Source organism: Amphibalanus amphitrite, unplaced genomic scaffold (assembly GCF_019059575.1).
Source record: "Amphibalanus amphitrite isolate SeventyFive unplaced genomic scaffold, NRLGWU_Aamphi_draft 000164F_arrow, whole genome shotgun sequence".
NCBI classification, from domain to species: Eukaryota; Metazoa; Arthropoda; class Thecostraca; order Balanomorpha; family Balanidae; genus Amphibalanus; species Amphibalanus amphitrite.
The window spans coordinates 591,096-612,958 of NW_024881659.1; the positions used below are offsets into that span (position 1 = coordinate 591,096).

General features: G+C 48.7%; 2 protein-coding genes across 3 annotated transcripts in view; one reads left to right on the forward strand and one right to left on the reverse strand.

Moving 5' to 3' along the window:
- Nucleotides 1-4,464: 4,464 nt before the first annotated feature.
- On the reverse strand, nucleotides 4,465-8,833 carry LOC122383460. Its single transcript, XM_043369919.1, has 3 exons — nucleotides 8,251-8,833; nucleotides 5,133-6,106; nucleotides 4,465-4,976 (listed from the first exon to the last, which is right to left on the reverse strand). Exons 1-3 carry the CDS (start codon nucleotides 8,279-8,281, stop codon nucleotides 4,842-4,844), a joined length of 1,140 nt encoding a protein of 379 aa, XP_043225854.1. The 5' UTR covers nucleotides 8,282-8,833; the 3' UTR covers nucleotides 4,465-4,841.
- An 8,068-nt stretch (nucleotides 8,834-16,901) lies between these two features.
- Nucleotides 16,902-21,863, forward strand: part of LOC122383461 — a 34,711-nt gene continuing 29,749 nt past the window's right edge. The window contains exon 1 of one of the 2 annotated variants that reach the window (XM_043369922.1): nucleotides 16,902-17,160. In XM_043369922.1, the coding sequence (XP_043225857.1) occupies nucleotides 17,110-17,160 (51 nt within the window). In that variant the 5' untranslated portion in view covers nucleotides 16,902-17,109. The remainder of the gene's footprint in view (nucleotides 17,161-21,863) is intronic. The other variant, XM_043369920.1, reaches the window with a different exon arrangement.

A 21,863-nucleotide genomic window follows, 5' to 3' on the forward strand; every position in this document is an offset into this window, starting at 1 on the left:
AAACAGTCTGACTAGTCGGGCATACAGACTGCATAGTACGAACTGCAGATCGCATGTGTGTGATAGACGGCCGTCAGTCGTCGGTCACGCCAGTACCAGCTTGACTGACTGTGCGAGAGTTGCGGCGAGAAAAATCGCATCTCCAGGGAATATCCTGGGAACAGACACCGCGATAAAGCGCGTGCTGGCTCCCATTGAGGCGGTCGGCAGTCGATCGTTTCGGGAGAGCGCCGCGGGCGGCACGGATCTGCTGCCGCCGGCACGGGATGATCGCGAACGGCGCTGCTACACTGCCGGCACGAGTCACATGACACGTCTCGCCCATGTTTACAAGTAGCGCAATGTTTGGTCAACAAAGGACAAGGACACCGCTGCATGTGGATTGCCGACTGGAACATGATTGCGATTGCCCAATGCGGATGACATTCGTAACATCTCCTCCGATTCGCCTTAGCTCTCGCTGGACATTGTTTTTGTGGTTGCCGCAATTAGGCTGCTGATGACAGAGCAATGCACCGAGTCGCCTTGCTTGCACGGCAGGCAGCGTCACACATGATGGAGCGCGCGCTACGGATGTGCACGCGCTGGCGGCGGCAGACGCGTCGGGCCGGGTCTCACTCTCTCAGAGGCGCCGCCCCTGACCAGTGACCGGTCGACCGAGCACGTCTCGTCTTCCCCCGGCGGGCCGGCCGTGGGACCTCCTGACCACAACTGGACTGGCGATATACGTCCACGGCATGGCTCATTGGCACCAATAGGACGCAATCAGAAGTAGTAACTATAAGGAAACTCCTTCGACGGTTCAAGGATAACTGGCCTTAGCTCGAGATATTTGCACTCAGTGTGCATCAGGCAGGGCGGCGGCTTGCTCACATTATGAGAAGTCACTCTGCACCGAGTCGCACCCGCTCAGTCACACTTGTTTTCGTCACCGGGCGGCTCCCATGCCCTCGGCCGTCCTGTCATTGGCATATACCATACCCAGTTTGGCAAGGCGGCCAATTACGCACGACCATGCCATCTGGTACTATTGCCACTCGGCGCCGGCCGCCCTCGGTTCTGCTCGGCTGGGCCCGAAAACGGCCGCTCGCACTGCCTCCGATGACGGCACGGGCCGCGAAGGTGCCGCCTCACCGGGGCCGTGCAGACCGGCGGCATTGTTAGCGCTGCATCTGTCACCATGGACAGTGGCGTAACGGCGCCCCGTGCACAGCCGCCGGACGGGCGCACACAATACTCTGACCGCTGCAACAGCACGACGGCCGCAGCGCAACGCCGCGCTAATTACAAAGGTTTGAGTTGGCGCAGCCGAATCGCCGATCATCGAAGTTGGTCGGATCAGAGCGCTATTGCATAAACATAAGATTTACTCCACCGGAGTACAGGTCTACGAGCTTTTGCAAGAAGAAAACTCGTCTCAAGCATGCAAAGTAAGGCCATGCTACGACTTACGTTGCGTACCTAGATGCTAGCCGATGGAACGGGCTAAGTACTAAATTAGCAGCAAGGGTTTCTCACAGTTGAACATGAGCTCACGCGGTTCAGTTTTCCTCACAGACCAGTTGAATGGCACGGGAACACTCCCAGATAAAATACACAAGCAGCCAGCGAACCCAGCATTACACGCTGGACGGCTGGCACCGCCGGATCAGCACCATCGGGTCAGCTCGGTACGGCACCACCGGGCATCAGCTAGGGACGGCACCATCGGGTCAGCTCGGTACGGCACCACCGGGCGTCAGCTTGGTGCGGCACCATCGGACACCAGGCTTTGTACAGCACCACTTGACATAAAACTGTGTGCGACAGCAACTGCATTAAATATCATTTTAAACTCACATTTTATAGCTAGCAGCAATTAAACCAATGAAGTCGTCAAAAGTTGAATAACCTGCCGTTTTTATAAAGAACGGTGAGAAAATGTACCTTCGTTTCTGGTCCAGTCTCTGAACCCTTTTGTGCGTGCCGCGCGGGGCGGATGACTCGTCCAGTGCTTCGTCCACCAGATGTCCAGTCTGGGGCGCGGTGAGAGCGATTGGCGACTGGACACGTCGGTGACGTAACAGTAGCAGCGGGGCGCCGCCGGCGGAACGGGAGCCTCTCCTAGACCCGCGCAGATGAGTCTCCCGGGCGGCGGACGAAGAAATAGTCCGACTGGGTACCTGATTACGATACGCTATGCACGCAAGGATAGAAGTGGTGAAAAATGTGTAAGAGCGCCGGTGGGTCGGGCTGGCCGCTGTCGGCGCGGCCGGCCCGCTGATCAGCTATTGACGCTGCTGAGAGGAGGCCGCTGCTTCTCAATGGGGCTGGATTACCGGGGGCCGGTACGATTTGTTACGGTGTGCTGGAACGTAACCGAGCCATGTGAATTATAGCACGGACTCGAGTCGCGGCACGTCCCGCGTCGGTCATGCCTCATTGCGTCTCGGTGTCGAAACGGTAAAACGATAACATATCAATTGATATTGCTAAGTGAAAGTATTGAGCAACACGATGGATATACCGGGTGGCCCAGAAAAAACGTTCCCAACTTTGAATCAATATTTCTCAGAAAGTGATAAAGATGCAACACTGAAACTTCCAATAGTCAATGCGGCCTATATTTTCCGTGAATGGTATGATTTTTATGTTATTCGGTCAATTACTTTTTAAACGGTTCGTGTTTCTAGCATGCCATGTAAAAATTACTTTTTTGCTCAGATGTTTACTAAAAACTGTGAGTGAACGGGCCACTTCCATCTCGGCACCACGGCCTGCAGCCATGACTGCTACTGACAGCTAGACTCATTGATGGTTCAGGCCGCAGGGTGATACATTCCGGCTAGCTTTTTTCTTTATTCGGTCGATTTACTGTTTGATCTTCTTGAAGGGAGGGCGATGAGCAGTAACCCATGCACCGTGCCACTCCTTCTGCTCGAAACAGGACTTAGCGTTGAAACGAATGGCATCCATTAACACCATTTTGGCTCATTATTTGAATATTTGGCACATAAGTGGGATAAAAAAATATTTAAAATAACAACATAGGGGAAAGTGGGGTAAGACGGTCAGGGTAGGTAAGACGGGCACCCCTTCTGCAGACCAAACCAATAGCGCTACGAGCGAGAAAAATTAGGACCATAATTTCCTTTCCCACTACACACCACCATTGAAGTCTGATGAATTTGTGTTCAGTCGATAATCTTTTATTTTGATTTCTTTAAAACACTCATTTCATTGAAAACATCCATAATGTATTGAGCAAGCTTTTGTGTGCAGCACTATAGAGTTAAAAACTCGCAATCACTTATATTATACTCATATGCCACCAGTGTTCATTTACCGCGGATTTGATTTGTCTGCATCAAATTGTCCACAGAGAAAAATCGTGCTGAACTTCTGACATTGAGTTTGGGGTAAGACGGGCAACTATGAATCCAATGGGTCTGTAATGGTGAAAATATTTTTTTTGCTGTATGAAAAAAAGAACCATTTCTAATAAGAATATGTTCGATTCCGATACTCACAGACATGTTAGCAATATTCCTTCGGCACAGTTTATTCTCGAATAATGAATGTGAAAAACGGTTCTACATGGCTTCTGAACTAGGGCCTATATACGAGCATACGCCTTCTGCACGAATCTCGTATACTGCCATTTCCGAAGCACTTGAGACCAACGAGCGACTGTATCAATGCGGCTAATCTCGGGCATTTGCTGCGAGCTGTGCTGGTCGGTGAAAGAAGCTGGCCGTCTTGCCCTACCCATGTGACCGTGTTACCCCATGGGGTGGGGTAAGACGGGTTTTTGCAAGGTTTTGCAAAAATAGCTGCAGTTTATTTGTTGAATCAGGTATAAGTCTCATCTTCTGGCAAATGAAAGTAAAATGTCTAAAAAAGGGTTTCACTCAGTTTCCCATTTGTATGATGTTTCTAACCGGCCGAAAATGGCTCCAAAGTTAAGGTGTCCGTCTTACCCCACTTTCCCCTACGTGCTGGTTTCATTCACGTGCTCTATTTTACTATCTTTTTCTAACGTAGTACGTCCAAGCCAATCATCACTTCCGTTCAACATCGGCAAAAAAAGCAAAAACATCTTACTTGATTCAACATAAGATTGCTGGCTTGAAAATGATGGTACAGTGTTACAATTTAGTATGCCAATGCGCAAAGAAGTGATGCAAACTTGATGAAAATTTTGGCTCGTTATTTGCACTCCAATTTGAGATATAGGCCTCCAAAGTTGGGAACGTTTTTTTTTTGGGCCACCCGGTATGACCTGTGACTTCACTCATGCGCACAAACTTTCAAATGACGCAGTTCCGATTACTCCTGAATGGTCCTCGCCCCTCGGCTGTTTATCATGACATTTTTGCGTCACCACTGGTCACCATCTCCTGCTGGGTCTCCAGGCGGAATTAGGGATGGGGATATGGATCCATCGATTCGAATTAACTTATCGTGGGGCGGGCGTAACTGCTCTTACGCCGGCACTGCTCGTTACGCGATCATTCTGGAGTTGTCTCGTTCAGGGCGACAGGTTGTCGCCCGTGTTTGTATTGACAAGAGACATGACCATGTATGTAAGTCAGTATATTTTCCATCGTTTATTGTTGTTACGCTGTTGGACGATGACCACCTCACAAAGTTCACAGGTCGCCTGACATCACTGACAGCTAATTGCCACTGGCCACACCGCCGATGATGCCTTTCTGAACACGCTCGGACACTAGGGCCACTGTCGTCATGCTGGACCGTTCCAACATCCCAGCGTTTCATAAATTCTGCCCCGACGTTAACAGCTCACCAGCCAGGTTAGGTCAGACGATATAACGTCACAGAGGTCACGGGTGTTGCGCTCAGAAGGGCGGGAAGGCGTCGTAGCGACAGTCGACGTTGTACCACCAGTCGCAGGTGCGACTGATGGGACTGAAGACGGTGCCGGCCACGCAGAGGAACCGGTGGTGGCCGTTCTCGTGACAAAAGTGCCACACCTGCCGACACAGGGGGAGCTGTCGCTCAGACACAACGCTATAGCACGTCAGTACTCAGTTGTGGGCAGCGGCTGGGTACTAACCCAAAACTCCATAAACAGATCTGTCCTCTGATAATTCACAGAAATTAGAGAAATGAGTGTGGCTGAGTCTCACCTGACAGCGAGTCTCGAAGTCGGCGTACATGCCGGGCACCTTGCCGCGGCAGCTGAACCCCGTGACCGGAGGCTTTGAGAAGGTCGGGTAGTCGCGGCCCGGCCGGCCCGGCACGTTATCTCTGCCGGCAGGGGTCGAGGTGGCCGTGCTGCCGTCGTCAGCGACTCCGGCGCTACCTGTGTCGGCTTTGCTGCCGAATCGGGCGCCACCTGTCCCAGGCCGCATAGTGGGGCTGAAGGTGGCGGAGGGCGACCGCTTGCGCCCGCCAGAGGCGCGGCTGTCGGCGGTAGTAGAGGAAAGGGCTACAATGGGCAGACCCCAGAGTGGGATCGTTCCGGACGGCACTGCAGCCGTCGTCTTACGCTCGGCTGTAACAGACGAGGAACTTGCTTCGTACGAGGTGTAGGACGACTCATGGGCCAAGATATCCTGATCGTCTTCGAACTTGGTCAGCAGCTTTGGTTCGTCTTCACCAATGCCAGATTTGGATGTAACGGTACTGTCGAGTTTACGCCAAACATGCACACCGCCACTCGCTCTTGGGCTTAGGGTTTGGTCCAGAAAATTGCTTTGTTTATCTGCAGCTAGAAACGTGCTGTGCTCCTGTGGTCGGTTTTCCCTACCGCTATCATTTGCACTATTCCCAGTGCTGGCTTTGGCCGCTCGGTCCGCCAGCCCTGCAGCTGGGTAGAGGGCAGCACTGAGGTAGGTGGCGCCACCCGCTCCGGCCGGTACCCTCCCTGGCCCGGCCCGACGTGCGGCCGTCCGCTGCTGTCCTCCCTGGCTGTGTCCGCGCCGCGCCAGCAGCCGTCGGGACTCGGAGAGCAGCACGCTGAGCTCATCCACCAGCGGCAGGGTGTGCGCCGGTGACCGGGGTGGGGGTCGGGTGCTGCCGGCGGCGGTCCGGTCCCGCAGAGGGCGGCCCAGATAGGTCACCGTCTGGGCCGAGCTGACCGCCAACGTCCCCGCAGTCACTGAAACAGCAGACAGGGTTCAGGGAGTGAACTGAGAAGGTATTCGCACGCTGCTTTATCATGGATTTCATACGCAGTGCAAGAAATGCGCAAAACAATATCGTTGCCATGTCAAGATCATGTAGGTAGGTATACCTAATTCATTGCGATTTGCTTGAGTGGAAAGCACAAAAATGTAGGCTGTCAAAAAATGTATGATTTTGTTTGACAACGCCTCGTTTTTTACACCAGTGGATCGTCTTTTACCTCTTTATTTATCATTTGTTCCATGTTTATGTGCTGTTATTTGATACGCCGACGATTATACCGGCGGAGTCTGACGGATGGATGGAATAACGGTGGCGGTGACGTAATGGTGTGATCCGGGGCGTGATAGCAAAACAATGACGGCGATAAGGGCCGGCTGACGAGTGTCGAGAGCGCGGCACGTATTACGCGCTGTCTGGCCAGCCGGTTACTGCTAATTGTCCAGAGTGGGGCCACCGCAGGCTGTGCGCCTGCGATGGCCCCATATCAGGAGGCCGTTTTATACGGCTCTCCGGCTCCGCCCACAGCGTCAGATTGAGATGTTTTCATGTTTCATTAATGACGGTCGTTGCGGTCCCTTAGTTCCTACCACTGACACTGCTTGGATACTGTAATTTTCTGTTCATGCCTATTTTTTAGTTATCCAGGTCTCCATCCCCGTTTCTCGGTCAGGATCAGATTACCGCCTCGGTCCGTCAGACTGCAGGGCCTACCCCTCGCTGTCGGCGAGTCTATCAGGCAAAGGAGCCCCACAGCGAGTCGAGTTGGTCTATCGGTCATATATGGAGCCCCTCACTCAATGACACACGTCGACTCGTTCCGGTGACAGGATACCTACCAGCCAATCCATCGGGATGCCATTTTGTCCGCAGGTCTGTATGTAGGTAGGTCTGTCGGTCCGCAAAGAATCTCTCCTTGTCTGTCGGTCTGTCGATCCGCTGTAAACGTCTCCCTATCAGTCAGTCTGACGGTTCGGGAGCTGCCCCCCGCTGTCCACCGGGAGCCCTCCGGGCACCTGTGACCTTACCCCCGATCGCCGGCCGGCCGGCCGCCATCAGCCCGGTATCTGATGGCCACGGAGGTGGTTATCAGACCCGCGCCCCAGGGAACCCGCCGCCACCGAATGCCGTTCTGTTAAAACTCGGCCCCGGGCTCAGTTATGAGCGGTAGGATCACTTTTGTTCAAGTTTAATTGGCTGAAAACATGGCAATATTATGTGAGTCACCTGGAGGTGCTGATTAGAACGTGCCAAGCACCAATGCCAACACGAGCTGCGATCTAAAGTTAGCTCGCCTGCCCTCGGTGGATAATCACCAGAACATATCACTAGCAGATGGAGGGTCTTACAAGCGAGATACAACCGCGCACGTTTTGAACTGTGGTAATTAGGGGCTATTTTGTGACACTAAGAGTATGACATATTTATATTCACTTCTCCGCCCACTGCACTGCAGCGCATCATTTAGGCTACTTGCTAGGTTCAGACGCCAAACAGCCGATTCCATTCGAAATATTTATGTCAAGACATGTATCTAATCAATGATTATTTGTTTTTTCAAGCATCTGTAAAAGGGGCGCACGACTGTGTTGTTGTTTAACTAATTTATGAATTCGAAATCCCTGTCAAACCACTTTCAGTGTTCGGACATTTCAATGGGACGCTTCGTTAGCATACCATGTTCTTGCCTGCTATATCGCATTGAAATATGTCTCATATATACTACATGGGTATTTATCAGCTTTCAGGCTTCAGATCAGGGCCCAATTCAAACGGAAATGCCAGCCGACAAGTGCCACTTTTCCAAATTGTCAGTTTTCAAAGAGACACTTTTGGTAACATTGGTGTCGGTGTGTAAGGATGGCTATATGAACCCGTTTTCTGGGTCCCCCTTTCCAATAAGAGTCCCTTAGCGGCAAATGGGTTCTATATATGAACTGGGCCCAGGTCGGCCGGAGCCGCGTCAGTGAGGAGAGCAGCCGCGTGAGTCTCACTCAGGAGGGAGCTATCGGTGGTGAGAGGAGCCCCATGAGCCCGGCTGCACCCGTCCTTCCCAGCCCCGTGCGTGAGCAGCCGGTAGTTCCGGGAGCACGACACCATCCGACATCGACAACTTACCCAGGCAGAGGTGGAGCAGTGCAAAGGTCATGGCGACCCGACCCCTCTCAGTCTGCACTCTGAAGGTCGGGGAGCAGGCCGAGGTGCACTGCAGGTCCGGGTCTGATCCAGATCACCGTCTTCGGGACCACCCGAGTCTGAATCTGGTCCACCGGGTCCAGAACCAGCTGAGGGACCCTCTGAGTCCGGGTTGGATCCACAGAGTCCGAATCCCCGTCTGCAGATCACTTTGGGCCGGCGTTAGGTCCACAGGGTACACCCTCCGCCGGCGACTGACAACTGCGCCCGCGGCGTTCTTTCAAGGGGCTTATCACCGGCCGGCGATACCATTGTGATGCTAACTGCAGAGTCCACAAGCACAAAAAGTCGCCACGTTGGCGGAGCCGGGCGACACTCGGAGAGAGCAGGGGTGACGGTCCTTTGAGACTCGAACATATGACCATTTTACGTTATGGGTGTCGCTAAGTTATGGCGAGATCGTATTCGTCGATAACGCGACACCTTCGCGTAGTCCTTTCTAAAGGCGGACCAACCTCCTGATTATAAAGACAAAAGAATGCCTTCCTATACTAAAAACAAACAATGAAAGAAGTGTTAATTCGTCGACAGATCGAACAGAGAGATAACACCCAGCCGCCGCGTCAGCACGAGGCGATTTAGTGTGTGCACCAGTTGGGACAGATGTCCCCGTCCCGTCCGGTGTCCCCGCTGCGGGCGCGTGCCACGAATTGTTTCCAGCTCTGAGACAATGGCCGCTGCTCTAAAGCTGAACTAACTTTCAAATTAGTGGAGACTTGTCGGACCTTGAAGAACTTGTTATTTGCTAATGTTAATTGTGTGACATATCCTGTGAGTTTGAACCGGCTTGCGACAATAATATGCCAAAAGCAGTCCGCACATCAACTGTTAACTAATGGCAACATTCTGCCGATGTGATGTTAGGGCTTAGCCTTGTAACAAAACGTCATAAATATGGCATAAACATTTGCTTTATTCTGAAGAAAGTTGTAATATGAAGGTTGAACACAATGCAGTCTGCAATGCTCCCGGTAACATGACACCTATGACTAGCGAAGCAATGACAATGTGATCCTATCCCTTAGCAATGTTGATGCATTACATATGTTGATGCATTGGAACTATATGCTCACAACTGAAGAACCAGTGGTTCGGTGATTTTTCTAGACTGACCGGCTGGATCGCTGGTTGGCTAATTTAGACCAACATTTCGATAGACTTGACCTTCCAGATCGCCGCAGCCCCGCTGTTAGTGCCTGTTGGCATCAAATGGCTTTGGTGATTCGATACGATATCAACTTAATCGTAATTTAACATGTATTTTAACCTCGCAAGTGATTTCCATGTCAATACACCGTCATGATTTACTAATCACTTTTCATTTCGTTTCGTTATTCTTCTGATTTCTTCGTTTTACTTCGCGTGTTTCTTCATTTGTTTCGTTTCCTATATTATATTTATCGTTTCGAGGTTTGCCATTCAAGCCATTTCAAAAATTTTCTTTCTCTTCCTTTTTGTCTCTCGAGTCTACCTAAATTCGTTAAACTTGTCATTTAAATTTTCACGAGCGGTTATCGCTGCAAAGCCGTCGGGTCCTGGATTTTATGCAATTGTGACTCTTGGTTTTGCTGCACCAACACCCTCCCCTTGAAACATCTATGAGGTTTCAACAACTTCTTGTTTGTATCTTCACAAGCTTCGTCACTGGGCGCTCGAAGGTCGTGCCCCTGACCTTCAGCTTGACGGTACGAACCAGCCCATCGGCGCTGTGCTTCACCCCTAACACTCTACCTAGCGGCCACTGGCCTCGAGGTACATCATCATCTACAAGCAGCACCACATCGCCCACTCCAACATTTGGCCTATCTTTAGCTGTCTCACTGGGTCTTTCTTGTAGTAACGGCAAGTACTCTGTTCGCCAGCGTGTCCAAAACATACTAGCGTAATACGCAGCCTGTTTCCACCGTTTACGACTATCGCAGTCAGACCTATCAAATAAGTTGGTGGGGACTAAATCATACCCATTGCCAGCGAGCAGAATGTGGTTAGGGGTAAGTGGTGGAATGTCACATGAGTCGGCTGAAACTGGCGTCAATGGTCTGTTGTTTATGATGGATTCGACCTCGCACATAATCGTCTGCAACGTTTCATCCTTCATCGCTCCATTGATCACGGTCTCGAGAAGTCTCCGGATCGTTCTAATTTGCCTTTCCCACGCACCTCCATGATGGGACGCTCCTCCCACATTGTATATCCAGTCGATTTCCATTGTCAGCGCCTTGTAGTGGATCCAGTCTTCGTTTTGCTCTTGTCTGTGCAGTTCTCGCTGTAACTCATTATTGGCTCCCACAAAGTTTGTGCCCCTATCCGAACGTAAAACCTTGACGTGACCTCTCCTGCAAACAAATCTTTTTAGGGCGCAAATAAAAGAGTCGGCAGACAGATCATCAGCTACTTCAAGGTGCACGGCTCGTATGGATAAACAGGTAAAGAGCACGCCATAACGCTTAATCTGGCCCCGACCATGTCGCACATAAAATGGCCCAAAGTAGTCGACACCCGTTCTTGTGAATGCCTTTTCCAAAGCCATTACCCTGTCTTCTGGCAAGTTTGCGCATTTTTGCACTTCAACTGGATGAAATTTCTTCTGGCAGAATACGCACGATTTCAACATCCTTCTAACCGTGGCATTCGCTTTGAGAATCCAAAAGTTCTTCCGCAAATCAGCAAGAACATGCTGCCTACCAGCGTGCCCAGAAAGTCTATGAGTGTCGTGCACAAGCATCTCAGTGTAACTGCTGCGAGAAGGCAAAATGACCGGGTGTTTAGCGTTGTAGGTCAGGTCAGCGTTCTGCAAACGTCCTCCAACTCGCAACAATCCATTTTTGAGGAATGGATCCAACTTGTGCAGGGTGCTTGATGCACGGACATGATTTCCCGCGCGAAGTTGAGTAAAGTCTTGAACAAATGCGTTAGTCTGAACATATCTGATGATTTCTTCCTCAGCTATCGTAAGATCCGAGTTCGTTAAGCGTGAGGAGGGGCCCTCCCCGTGTACAATGCGCGATTTTAGAAACTTCTTTACCTTGAGGATCCAAGCTACCGCACGAATGAGCCTTCTTCGATCGCTGTAATGCTTGAGAAGCTTTTCAATCGGGTCACTTAATGTATGTTTCACGTTTGTTTCGTCCCTCAGAAGATCATTGCTCACACCAATAGAACTCACTAAAACTTTAAGTTCTGGGTCGTCTTCCTTTAACTCCAGTAGAGCTGAAGGTTTTTTGGGCCAGTCCTTTCTCGACTTCCACAAGAATTCTGGTCCTGTCAACCACCGATCACTTTGTTCACCCCTTGAAACATCATCGGCGGGGTTTAGAGCACTTGGTACGAACATCCACTGCTCTTGAGTAGACCCGTCGTGGATAATAGCTAACCTGTTAGCCACGAAGGTGTGGAATCGCGTTTTCCTGTTCGAGATATAGCGCAAGACTGTCGTGCTATCCGTCCAGAATAGCTCCTGAGTGACCTTACAAGGTGACCCTGCATAAATAATCGCATCAGAGAGTAATGCACTGATTCTTACAGCCGTGACGGCCGCCATCAACTCGAGACGGGGGATGGTCACAGTCTTCAGTGGAGCTAAATGTGCCTTTCCCTTCAGAAATGAGCAATGGATATTCCCCGCTGTATCAACAATACGGACGTAAGAGACAGTGCCATATGCCCACTCGCTGGCATCAGCGAAGTGATGCAGCTCGCACGATACGATGCTTCCAAAAGTTGTTGGCTTAATGCAGCGCGGGATCGATATGAGACTTGTTTTAGAAACATTCATCAGCCAAGCTACCCACTTTTTCTGCTCTTCTTCCGGGATTTCCCCATCCCAGTTAACCTGTTTTCTGGCAAGATCTTGGAGGATTCTTTTTCCTTGTAGAATAGTCGGGGCAATCATGCCCAACGGATCATAGAGTGAGCTGACAGCGGACAATAGGCCTCGCCTGGTCTTTGACCTTGAAGTGAGACTCGACATGTCTAAGGAAACAGACAAATCATCTTCCTCAGTTTTCCATATTATACCAAGTGCCAGTTCATCGGGGTGATGCTCATTTTCAATCAAAGCTTTTCTAAGTTTCTTGGACCTGTCATCCGATGCGATAGAATTGACCACCGTCCGGCTGTTGCTCGAGAATTTTGTAAGATTAAAGCCACCCTTGCTACATAACTCCTTGAGCTCATGAGCTAGACCAATAGCTGTCTGCTCGTCGGGAGATGACTTCAGTACATCATCAACATAAAAATTGTGTCGTATTGTGCTTACGACTTCTTCGGAAAAATGAGTTTTGTTATCTTCGGCTGTTCGCCTGAGTGCATAGCAAGCAACGGCAGGAGACGACTTGGCGCCAAAAATATGCACCTTCATTCTGAACTGTTGTAATTCGTTTGACGTGTTTCCATCTCGCCACCAGAGGAACCTGAGTAAATCTCTGTCTGACTCGTGAACATGTACTTGATTAAACATGCCCTCTATGTCAGCTATAAAGGCGATTGGCTCTAATCGGAAACGTAGAAGCACATCTAGAAGTGTGTTGGTTTGGTCTGGGCCCTGAAGCAAGCAATCGTTCAGTGATATGCCCTGAAATTGAGCGGCACAGTCAAAAACCACCCGTATTTTGTCGGGTTTGTGCGAGTGATAAACGGCATGGTGAGGCAGGTACCACACCCTACCATCGTTTCTATTTTCACTTCCTTCTGGAACACGTTCTGCAAATCCTTTCTGTATCATTGTGTCCACATACGACATGTAATCGAAAGCGAACAGTTTGTTTCTTTCCAATCTGAATTTTAACTTGTTTAACCGCGATCTTGCAATTGAGATATTGTTCGGTAAAACCAAACTTTCTTCAGTCAGTGGTAAAGTAATACTGTAGTGATGGCCGTCATGTTCAATCGAAGTATTGACTCTTTGGAGCCACAACCGATCTTCTGCAGGCAAACCTCTCCTGGTACAGTGAAGGCTTTCTTCATATTCGTGGTTGTATAGAGATTTTACCATTTCTTCTAGCGTTGTGCTCGCGGTTACGTTTGTCTTGAAGATCGCGGTGTTTGCCGTCTGACCTTCCGTCTGATTTATTCCACATACTATCCATCCAAATCTTGTGAGTATTGCATACGGACTGTTATTTATGCTTGGTATAACCCTCAGTGGTTCCATTGCTAAATATGCATTGGCTCCCAATAACAAACCGACTTCTGATACATTAGAATCTGGGAGATCAATGCCTCGTAAGTGTTCCCACCTTTCAACATCTGCAACCTTAGGGAAATGACCAGAGTCAACGGGAATACTTGGCAGAGTGTAGAGGGGTGGCAGCTGCAAAGTATTGAAGCCCTGGAGGTCAGTAATGGACAACCCCTCTGCTATCTGAGTCGGGATAGAAGCGGCACCATGCACCGTGGTCAGCGACAGCTGCCGACCGGGACGGTGCTCCATACCGAGCAGGCGCAATAATGACGTCGATATAAACGAATGCGTTGAACCACTGTCTAGGAAGGCGTATGTAGTGTATTGTCCCGAAGAGCTTTTGATCTTCACAGCCACCAACGGCAGCATAGCACCCCTTTTGAGTTCGTCTGCTGCGACACGGCAAGTGGTCGCATTGGCTGTGTTTGTATCCTCTGGCAAAGGCGGCTGTTTAAGCAGCGTTTGCCGATCTTCTAAAGTGCGATCATGCAGCGCCGTCGGATGATTTCGGTTACATAGCTGGCAGCTCACTGGTCTGCGACAAAATGAACGTCTATGGCCTCTACGGAGGCACCCAAAGCATAAAGCATTTTTCATCACAAATTGTTTTCTCTCTTCAAATGGGACGCTGTTCAGCCTGTTACACTCCGTAACATTATGCGTTTTCTCCCCGCAAAACAGACACCCGCTGTCATTCTGAGACTGGGTGCGCGTTGCCGCAACTAAAGGTTTCTGATAACTTTGGGAAAATAATTCCCCTTCGTTCTGCTTTGCACTTGCTCCTTCACGGCTGCTATACATATGTTGTCCAAACGAAGCGTTTGTGGCTATTCTGGCTTCTCGTGCTACAAATTCAACCAGGTCTTCGAAGACTGCTGGCCGCCCCTGATACTCTTCCAAATCGTCTACACGACGTCGCCATCTACTCAGGAGTGGTACCGGTAGCTTCCTTGTAATAGTACGCAGGGTTCGAGGATCATTCATGAAGCTGCACGAGCTTCCTAGTGCATTCTTACAACTGAGGAGCAACAACGAGAACTGGTCCAGCTCTTCTCCATTTTCTGCATTGAGCTGTTCCTGGCTACTTATTCTATCAATAAAGGCAGCTGCGATTGTGCTAGGCTGGCCATACCTCTTGTGCAAAATCTGCATCGCATGTTGATACCCGTCTTCAAGATACATGCAGCTCTCAACAATACTGTGCGGCTTACTTCCCGGAATTATGTTTTGTTCCAGGTAATATAACTTTTCACTGTCATCATCCAATTTAGAAGCGATCTTCATTTCGAAACATCGAATAAACTGAGCGAACTGAGTGGTATCACCCCCAAATTTCTTGATTTCGATCGGAGGCAGACGCATCAACGCTGCCGTCCTTTCTCTTTCGGTTATTAAAGCAGCAGATGTGCCTTCATGAGCGCGGCGACTAAACGCGGGTGGTGCTTGCTGAGATATATCCGGCCGCAAGTTTGGGACGTACTGGAGTGTAGGGTTAGCGTGAGAGTGAGAGATGCGAGTGGTTTCCGTCTCATGTGAGGGTAACGAATGAAAGCTCGCTGGTAATGGGCTTACATCATCATCATTTCTATACGTCTTTAACGCCTGCTCTCTAGCAGTTAATTCATTTAAGGTCGCCTGAATTTCCAGCAGCTCCTGTCCACGTCTAAGTTCAGCAATTTGACTCTCAATGAGCTGTTTTTCTTTTAAGGACTTTAATCTTTCGATGAGAGCGGCTCTATCGGCTGCCTCCTCTGCGCGCCTTAACTCAGACTTAACATTGGAAGGAGACACAGAAGCAGACGGGGACTCAACACGGGACACACTGTCATCGGGATGAAGTGCACTATTTTCCAAACATGGCTCGGCATCTAACGTATTCCGCGCTCCTAGCACATTTACCAATCTATTTACAAGCGTGGCCTTGTTTCCTTTACAGCTAAGACCGCGTGCCTTCAGCATCATTTTAAGTTCAGACACTTTCAAATTCTCCATTGTCTCGTAACGGTACGCTAAGAAACTAGGGTGAAGCACAGGCCAACGGGTGTCCAAGTTATGCAGTTGATGCCGTTGATTTAGTTGCCAGGGATTATAATTGCTGTGTAGACCTTACCTCGATAGCAGGTTTGACAACTTTTGTATGAATTCGAATTAGCAATAGCAGCGTGCTATTAATCTTCTTGACAATTCTTCAAACAATTCTTCTTGACGGAACAACACCAGGCTCAAATAATATCGGGAGTAATGATAGCTTCAATGTAGACTCAGCTGAGCCTAAAACTGTGAATATTCGACTTTCAGTTCTTGATAACATTTATTCTTGCATTGCACTATTGTTGATATAGACACCTCGAAACTGTTAGTGCCTGTTGGCATCAAATGGCTTTGGTGATTCGATACGATATCAACTTAATCGTAATTTAACATGTATTTTAACCTCGCAAGTGATTTCCATGTCAATACACCGTCATGATTTACTAATCACTTTTCATTTCGTTTCGTTATTCTTCTGATTTCTTCGTTTTACTTCGCGGTTCTTAGTGTTTCTTCATTTGTTTCGTTTCCTATATTATATTTATCGTTTCGAGGTTTGCCATTCAAGCCATTTCAAAAATTTTCTTTCTCTTCCTTTTTGTCTCTCGAGTCTACCTAAATTCGTTAAACTTGTCATTTAAATTTTCACGAGCGGTTATCGCTGCAAAGCCGTCGGGTCCTGGATTTTATGCAATTGTGACTCTTGGTTTTGCTGCACCAACACCCGCACTGCCCTTTCTGCAGCAGTGGTGGATTCCAGCTCGGTCTCAGTGTGTGAGAGCGGCGGAGGTCACTCCCAGGGGTTTCGCTCGGTCCGATCGGCCCCTGTCACCGGCCTTGGCGGCTGTCCGCAGACTGGCCCTGGCGTCAGACGGAGCCCGGAACTGTGCACTGCACCGGGCCGGACTGCCGAGATTAGGATGAACTATCGGCACCGGGGATGTGTCACCACATTCCAGAGCAGGGGTGATCATTCAGTCATTAATTAATTTGACGTCCTTATAAGCTGGTCATTGTAGCTCACATTTCTTTAGGTGAAGCGACAAGCGTCATAATTTCTGGATTCTTACATTTAGTACCAAAAATCCCAGTGAATTGAACAAATGAGTGCAATGATGTTACAATGGGCATTTTTCTGATATTTTTTAACAAGTTCAACAGAGAATCTCTCGAGACACGGGTCTGGAACTGGGTCAGCGGCTGGTGGGCGGTCTGGGCGCGGTGTGGGCGGGGGCGGGGGCGGCCCCTCCCAGGGCGCGGTCGGCCGCCGCCGCGGGCGTCTCCGCGCGCGGGGTCGCCCCGCCGACGAGCCCGGCCGCCTCTCCCACGGCGATCGGCTGAAAGTGAAAGTGGACCATATACTGAGTTGGAGCCGGCGCTGCTCAGCTCGGTGCGCGCGCCCAGCTGATTGGCTGCTCGGCGGAGGCTGCTCCCGAACGGTATTAGCTGCCGGTGCGTCGGCGCAGTCTGGGTCGCAGTGTGTCCGTGGCCAGTCGCAGTCTCGGCCGCAGAGTGTCCGTGGCTAGTCGCAGTCTCGGCCGCCGCAGCAGACACAGCAGCAGCTCAGGATGAGGTGCTGTTTGGTGATAACCGCCCTGGTGGCCGCCGCCGCAGGCCAGGTGAGACCGGTACAGCAGGGTGAGTGCCGCGGCGTGACCTGACCCTGCAGCGGTGACCCGGCGCGCCTTTGCATGTGCCTTTTATGTTTGACGTTTGAAGTTGCTATACAATTGATATGTATTGTATTGTAGGTACTCGTACTCAGCCAATTGATCTGTATGTTTTTAACTCAGTAATGAGTTCAAACAAGCATCACGCATATTGCATTAGGTCGAGTCGTTCTGCTAAGTACGCAATGCTTTGCTCAACATCAATAAGCTTGGTATCAATCAATGGTTTTGTTGATCAACAAAAAGCTCCGTTTGTATACTCCAAGGTCAGGTGCTGTTACCTGGCAACCGGGTGCATGCATCATGCTAAAATTGCTATTGCTAAAACAGGGGGCATAAAGCGGAGTAAATTTCGTTGAACCGTTTTTCATCCTTTTAAATAAAGAGATTGCACTGCTATTTTTACGATAGGCGTCAAGCTGCACAGTGCTCATGGTTCTAAATTTGTCAATTTCTTCGATGAGGCAAATTTGAGTATATGGTCGTTTCTCGTTACATTGTGATAGCTTAGCATGGACACTCATTTCTTCGATGGGCGATATAACATATATGTTATCAGGTCGACAGCTTCAGTGGTCGCCATAGATGCAAAACAGTTTGTGTAAGGCACATAAAGCAACGACTGTGCGCCTTTTGAATCGTCTTACCATGTATGTTTTCGCTTTGTCGGCTTATGAACTGTAGCCACGGCAATGCTATTCATCAGATCTCCAAGTTTAGGCGTTGCTGGGAATTTATTATGCGCCACTGATGCCAGTGCTAGTGTAGCATACGAGTATCATCCTGTTTGCATGCGGTGCTACCCGAATTCATATCAATTCTATAAGAACTAATTGATAATGATCTGTGCCAGACACTTATAGTAAAATGAATTCCATCCCGCTGTCATGTGACATGCTTGCTCGCTGGCGCGTGTTTTTATGCTGAGCAGCCATGGCCGTTCACTTCCGATGAAAGTGATCTGCTGTCGCTTGTGTGACTCGAGCCAGTTTGTTTCGACTTCTGGTCTGTGAATGAGAGGGTATGGGACTTGCTTGTTGACGTTTTCTCCTCTTGAGTCTTGCTATCAAAAGAGTGGGAATGAAATGCCACTCACTCTTTCAATGGTTGCTGTGTTTTCTCGTTGATGTTTGCCGTAAATGTTTTGATCAAAATATTTCTTGACTGCGTTAGAAGTGCAACAGTTTGATTTCGAGTACTAGCCAGAGCCCAAGATGGCCTCATTAACCATTATTTGGTTGAGACGATCTTTTTTTCCTTCAAATACCATTACAAAAGTTACACAATAGTATAACTATTCTATTTTTATATCTATATCTTGCAACATTACCTAAGGTCGCAGAATATCAAGACTTTAAAGAAATATTCAAAATTAACTGAAACAATGAATTGTTTCACAATCCGTTCAACCTGAACTGCCGAAGTGCTCTTGCCCTCTATACCTACGTCATCACGCCGTCGGCCGCCCCGCCTCCGTGCCGGGCGGCGGTGCCTTCAAACGCGCGCGCTGCCGGTCAAGGTCAGGCCACCGCCCGCGCCGCGGAGTGTGGGCGTGACGCTCCCCGGTGGCGGACAAAAACTCCCGGCCCGCCGCCCTGGGACGTCGGCGGCACGCCGGTTGGGTAACCTGTTTGCGTAAAGTGCCGTCTCCGAGCAGCTGGAGAGAGTGACGGACGAAACGGTACCGCCCTCATACCAGCGACACTTGGGCAGCTAACGCAGAACAATGGAGCATTGCTCACTCCACATACTTCATCTATTGTAACAATTACTCATCGCAACTTGCAAGATTGAACGTAATCCATTACAAGAACTATTTCTAATTCCAGTCAGTGCAACATTCAAGCAATACCTATCTGTGTACGCTTGTCGCTTACCCCATTTTCCGAATATATCATTAGGGTGAATAGGTCAAAAACGCCCCCCTTAAGCGCGAAACCTTCTGACACTCAACCCAACACAGATTACTTAAACCTTTGGGCACCATCGTGTAGCTCATTCTTTTTACTACGCTTTGAGACCAAGAAAAGACACCTGCGTGTGGTATTTAAGCCCCCAAAAAGGTTTTCGCATACCCTTACAAAAGGGCGTTTTGCCCCATACCCTGGGTAATACGCCCACACCCATGTGCAAAGCGCCCCCACCCCATCCATCAACAGAAAATGATGAACATGGCAGAACTTGACGTCATTCTGACGTCATTTGTGGTCAACCTATCATAGCCTTTGGGATGAAATTTTGCTGCAATGTGTAAAATTGATGCCCGGAGGAGTCCTGAAAGTTTGGTGACGATATCTGCAGTCGTTTAGGATATATCATTAAAAAAGGACAGGGAGAGGCCTTTTCGGCCCCGACCTACAGGGCGCTACCCTGCACTCTCACCACCGTGCAAAACGCCCCCACCCCCTTTCAGAAAACTGGGGGCGTCTTGCCCCATGCATCGAGTAGGCGTCTTGCCCCATCCACTCCATTTCCGGTCAACAAAATATTGACAAAAAACGCGCCACTAACGCCGCAGCATAATACGTTCAACAGAATGACAATAAAACGCAGTTTTGAATGATATGCACAATAGCAAGTTTTGTGATATAAAGAGGGCATCAAAATATTAGGAATCTTCTGTAAAAACAACAAAAACAACACCCAAAACCAACATCAGCACCTACCCACGCTGCTCCTCAAGACGCAGAACCGGAAATAGAGACCTACGTAAACAAGCAGCTGACTGTTCTGAAAGACAGGATAAAACACCTATCCGTCGATAAGAAATACGATTTTTTTAGGGGAGGCGTTTAACCCAGGGGTGCGTCTTCCCCACAGTTACCCTAACGATCAGACAATCGTTCATCAAACTACCTGCTAGGAAAAGCTATGTATACTTAGGCGGTGTAGACATATATATCCAACATATAGGGTATATCCGGCATCTAGGTCCAACACATGTATATGTGTTGAATGTAGATGCTTCCATATACCTGAGTACGAAGCAGAAAGTATGAAACAGAAAAGGTTGTTAACTTGTTGCACTGGTAGGTCAACACATAACCTATACCTAAGTAAGTACCTACGTGTAATGTATGTCATAATTCCATACCCCTGATGGCATCTTCGGCATGCCAACTTAGGTAAACATGTTACTAACTAAAATGCATGCTTGAAAATGAATAAATCTAGATAAAATATTAAATAAAGTAATTGCAGTAAAACAAGTGGAACCATTCCGTACTTAATCATCAAGCGGGTAAATAGATAAATAGAAAATAAAAAGATAAAATGCACCTTTAGACTTAAAGGTAAGTAACTAATGCAAAGCATGATATAAACTGATCCCACAGTTTTAAATCAGCATGCAAAACAGACAATAAATGCCTATTTTAACAAAAGATTAATGATTTAATTAATCTGGTCGATAGAGTGCATGCCTTTCCGAATTCACACCATTTCTATTTAGGTATACCTCCTAATAAATAAAAGTGTGTAGAGATTTTAAATAAGCGAATGCTTCGCAAACGATAAAACTAACATTAAAAAGTATAAAGTATTGATAACGTTACATTATCTGTGACGTATTAAACATACTGTACAGCCCTCTGCAGACTGCGTGGTAGGTATTCTTTTTTCGCCAAAACCGATAATAACTCAAAGGCTAAGTTATCAGTCGGTCGGATCTCATTGCATATAGATGCACCATGCTCCACTCCTTCGATTGGGTATAACGGGTGTCAAGTCCAAAATGAGACAAAATTGAAGTCGCTCTATTTTCAATCTGCCTTTAGATATTCACTTGAAATTTTGACAGAGTGTCCATGCGTTAATTGCACGTTCATGATGTTAAAATATTTTGGCTACGTATTGAGGTCAGTCGTCATGAGCCCTTTGAGCAAGCAAGCCGAAAGAGACATTGTCGCGAGAGTAATTGCTAAAAACCCGAACTTGACTAAGGCTCAGGTTTTCCGCCACGTTAAACCATTTGGTGTTCCACGATCGACTATATATCGCGCCATCAATACATTCCTATACAAAGGACACGTAAGACGAGCTCAAAATGGCAGGCCTGCTCCCAAAATGTCAGCAAAGAGGCGCCAAGACCTTGTTCGCATGGTAAACGGCATAGTCGGCGTCTCACTTCGTCTCTTAGGCCGCCGCTTTAAAAAAATAATGCATGAGAGAGTAAGACAAATTCTCAGAGAGGAAGAGGTAAGATATGGGATGCGCCAGAGAGCTCCTCAGGAGTCGGCTCAGCAAGAAAAATCTCAAAAACGGCCGCCTGCGACGCCTTAGCCGGGGAAAATTGAGTGCCACTCAAGAACAAGATGTTATCATGGACGATGAAAGATTATTCACTTATACTGGCTCAGAAATGCCATAAACCGTTGTTTTTACGCTGGGCCTGTTGAAGACACACCTCGAATGTGAAGTACCGTCCGATTGGGAAATTCCCAGGTAAGTTTCTTGTGTGGATAGCCATATCACCCAAAGGAGAATCAAAACCAAAAATTTACCCCAGTTCAACGAATGTGAACGCCCATGTCTACATCACAAAGTGCCTGAACAGCAAACTAAAATCGTTCATCGAGGCCAACAACCCAAGGGGTGAATATGTATTTTGGTCAGACTTTGCTTCAGCCCATTATGCACGTGCCACGTGCCAG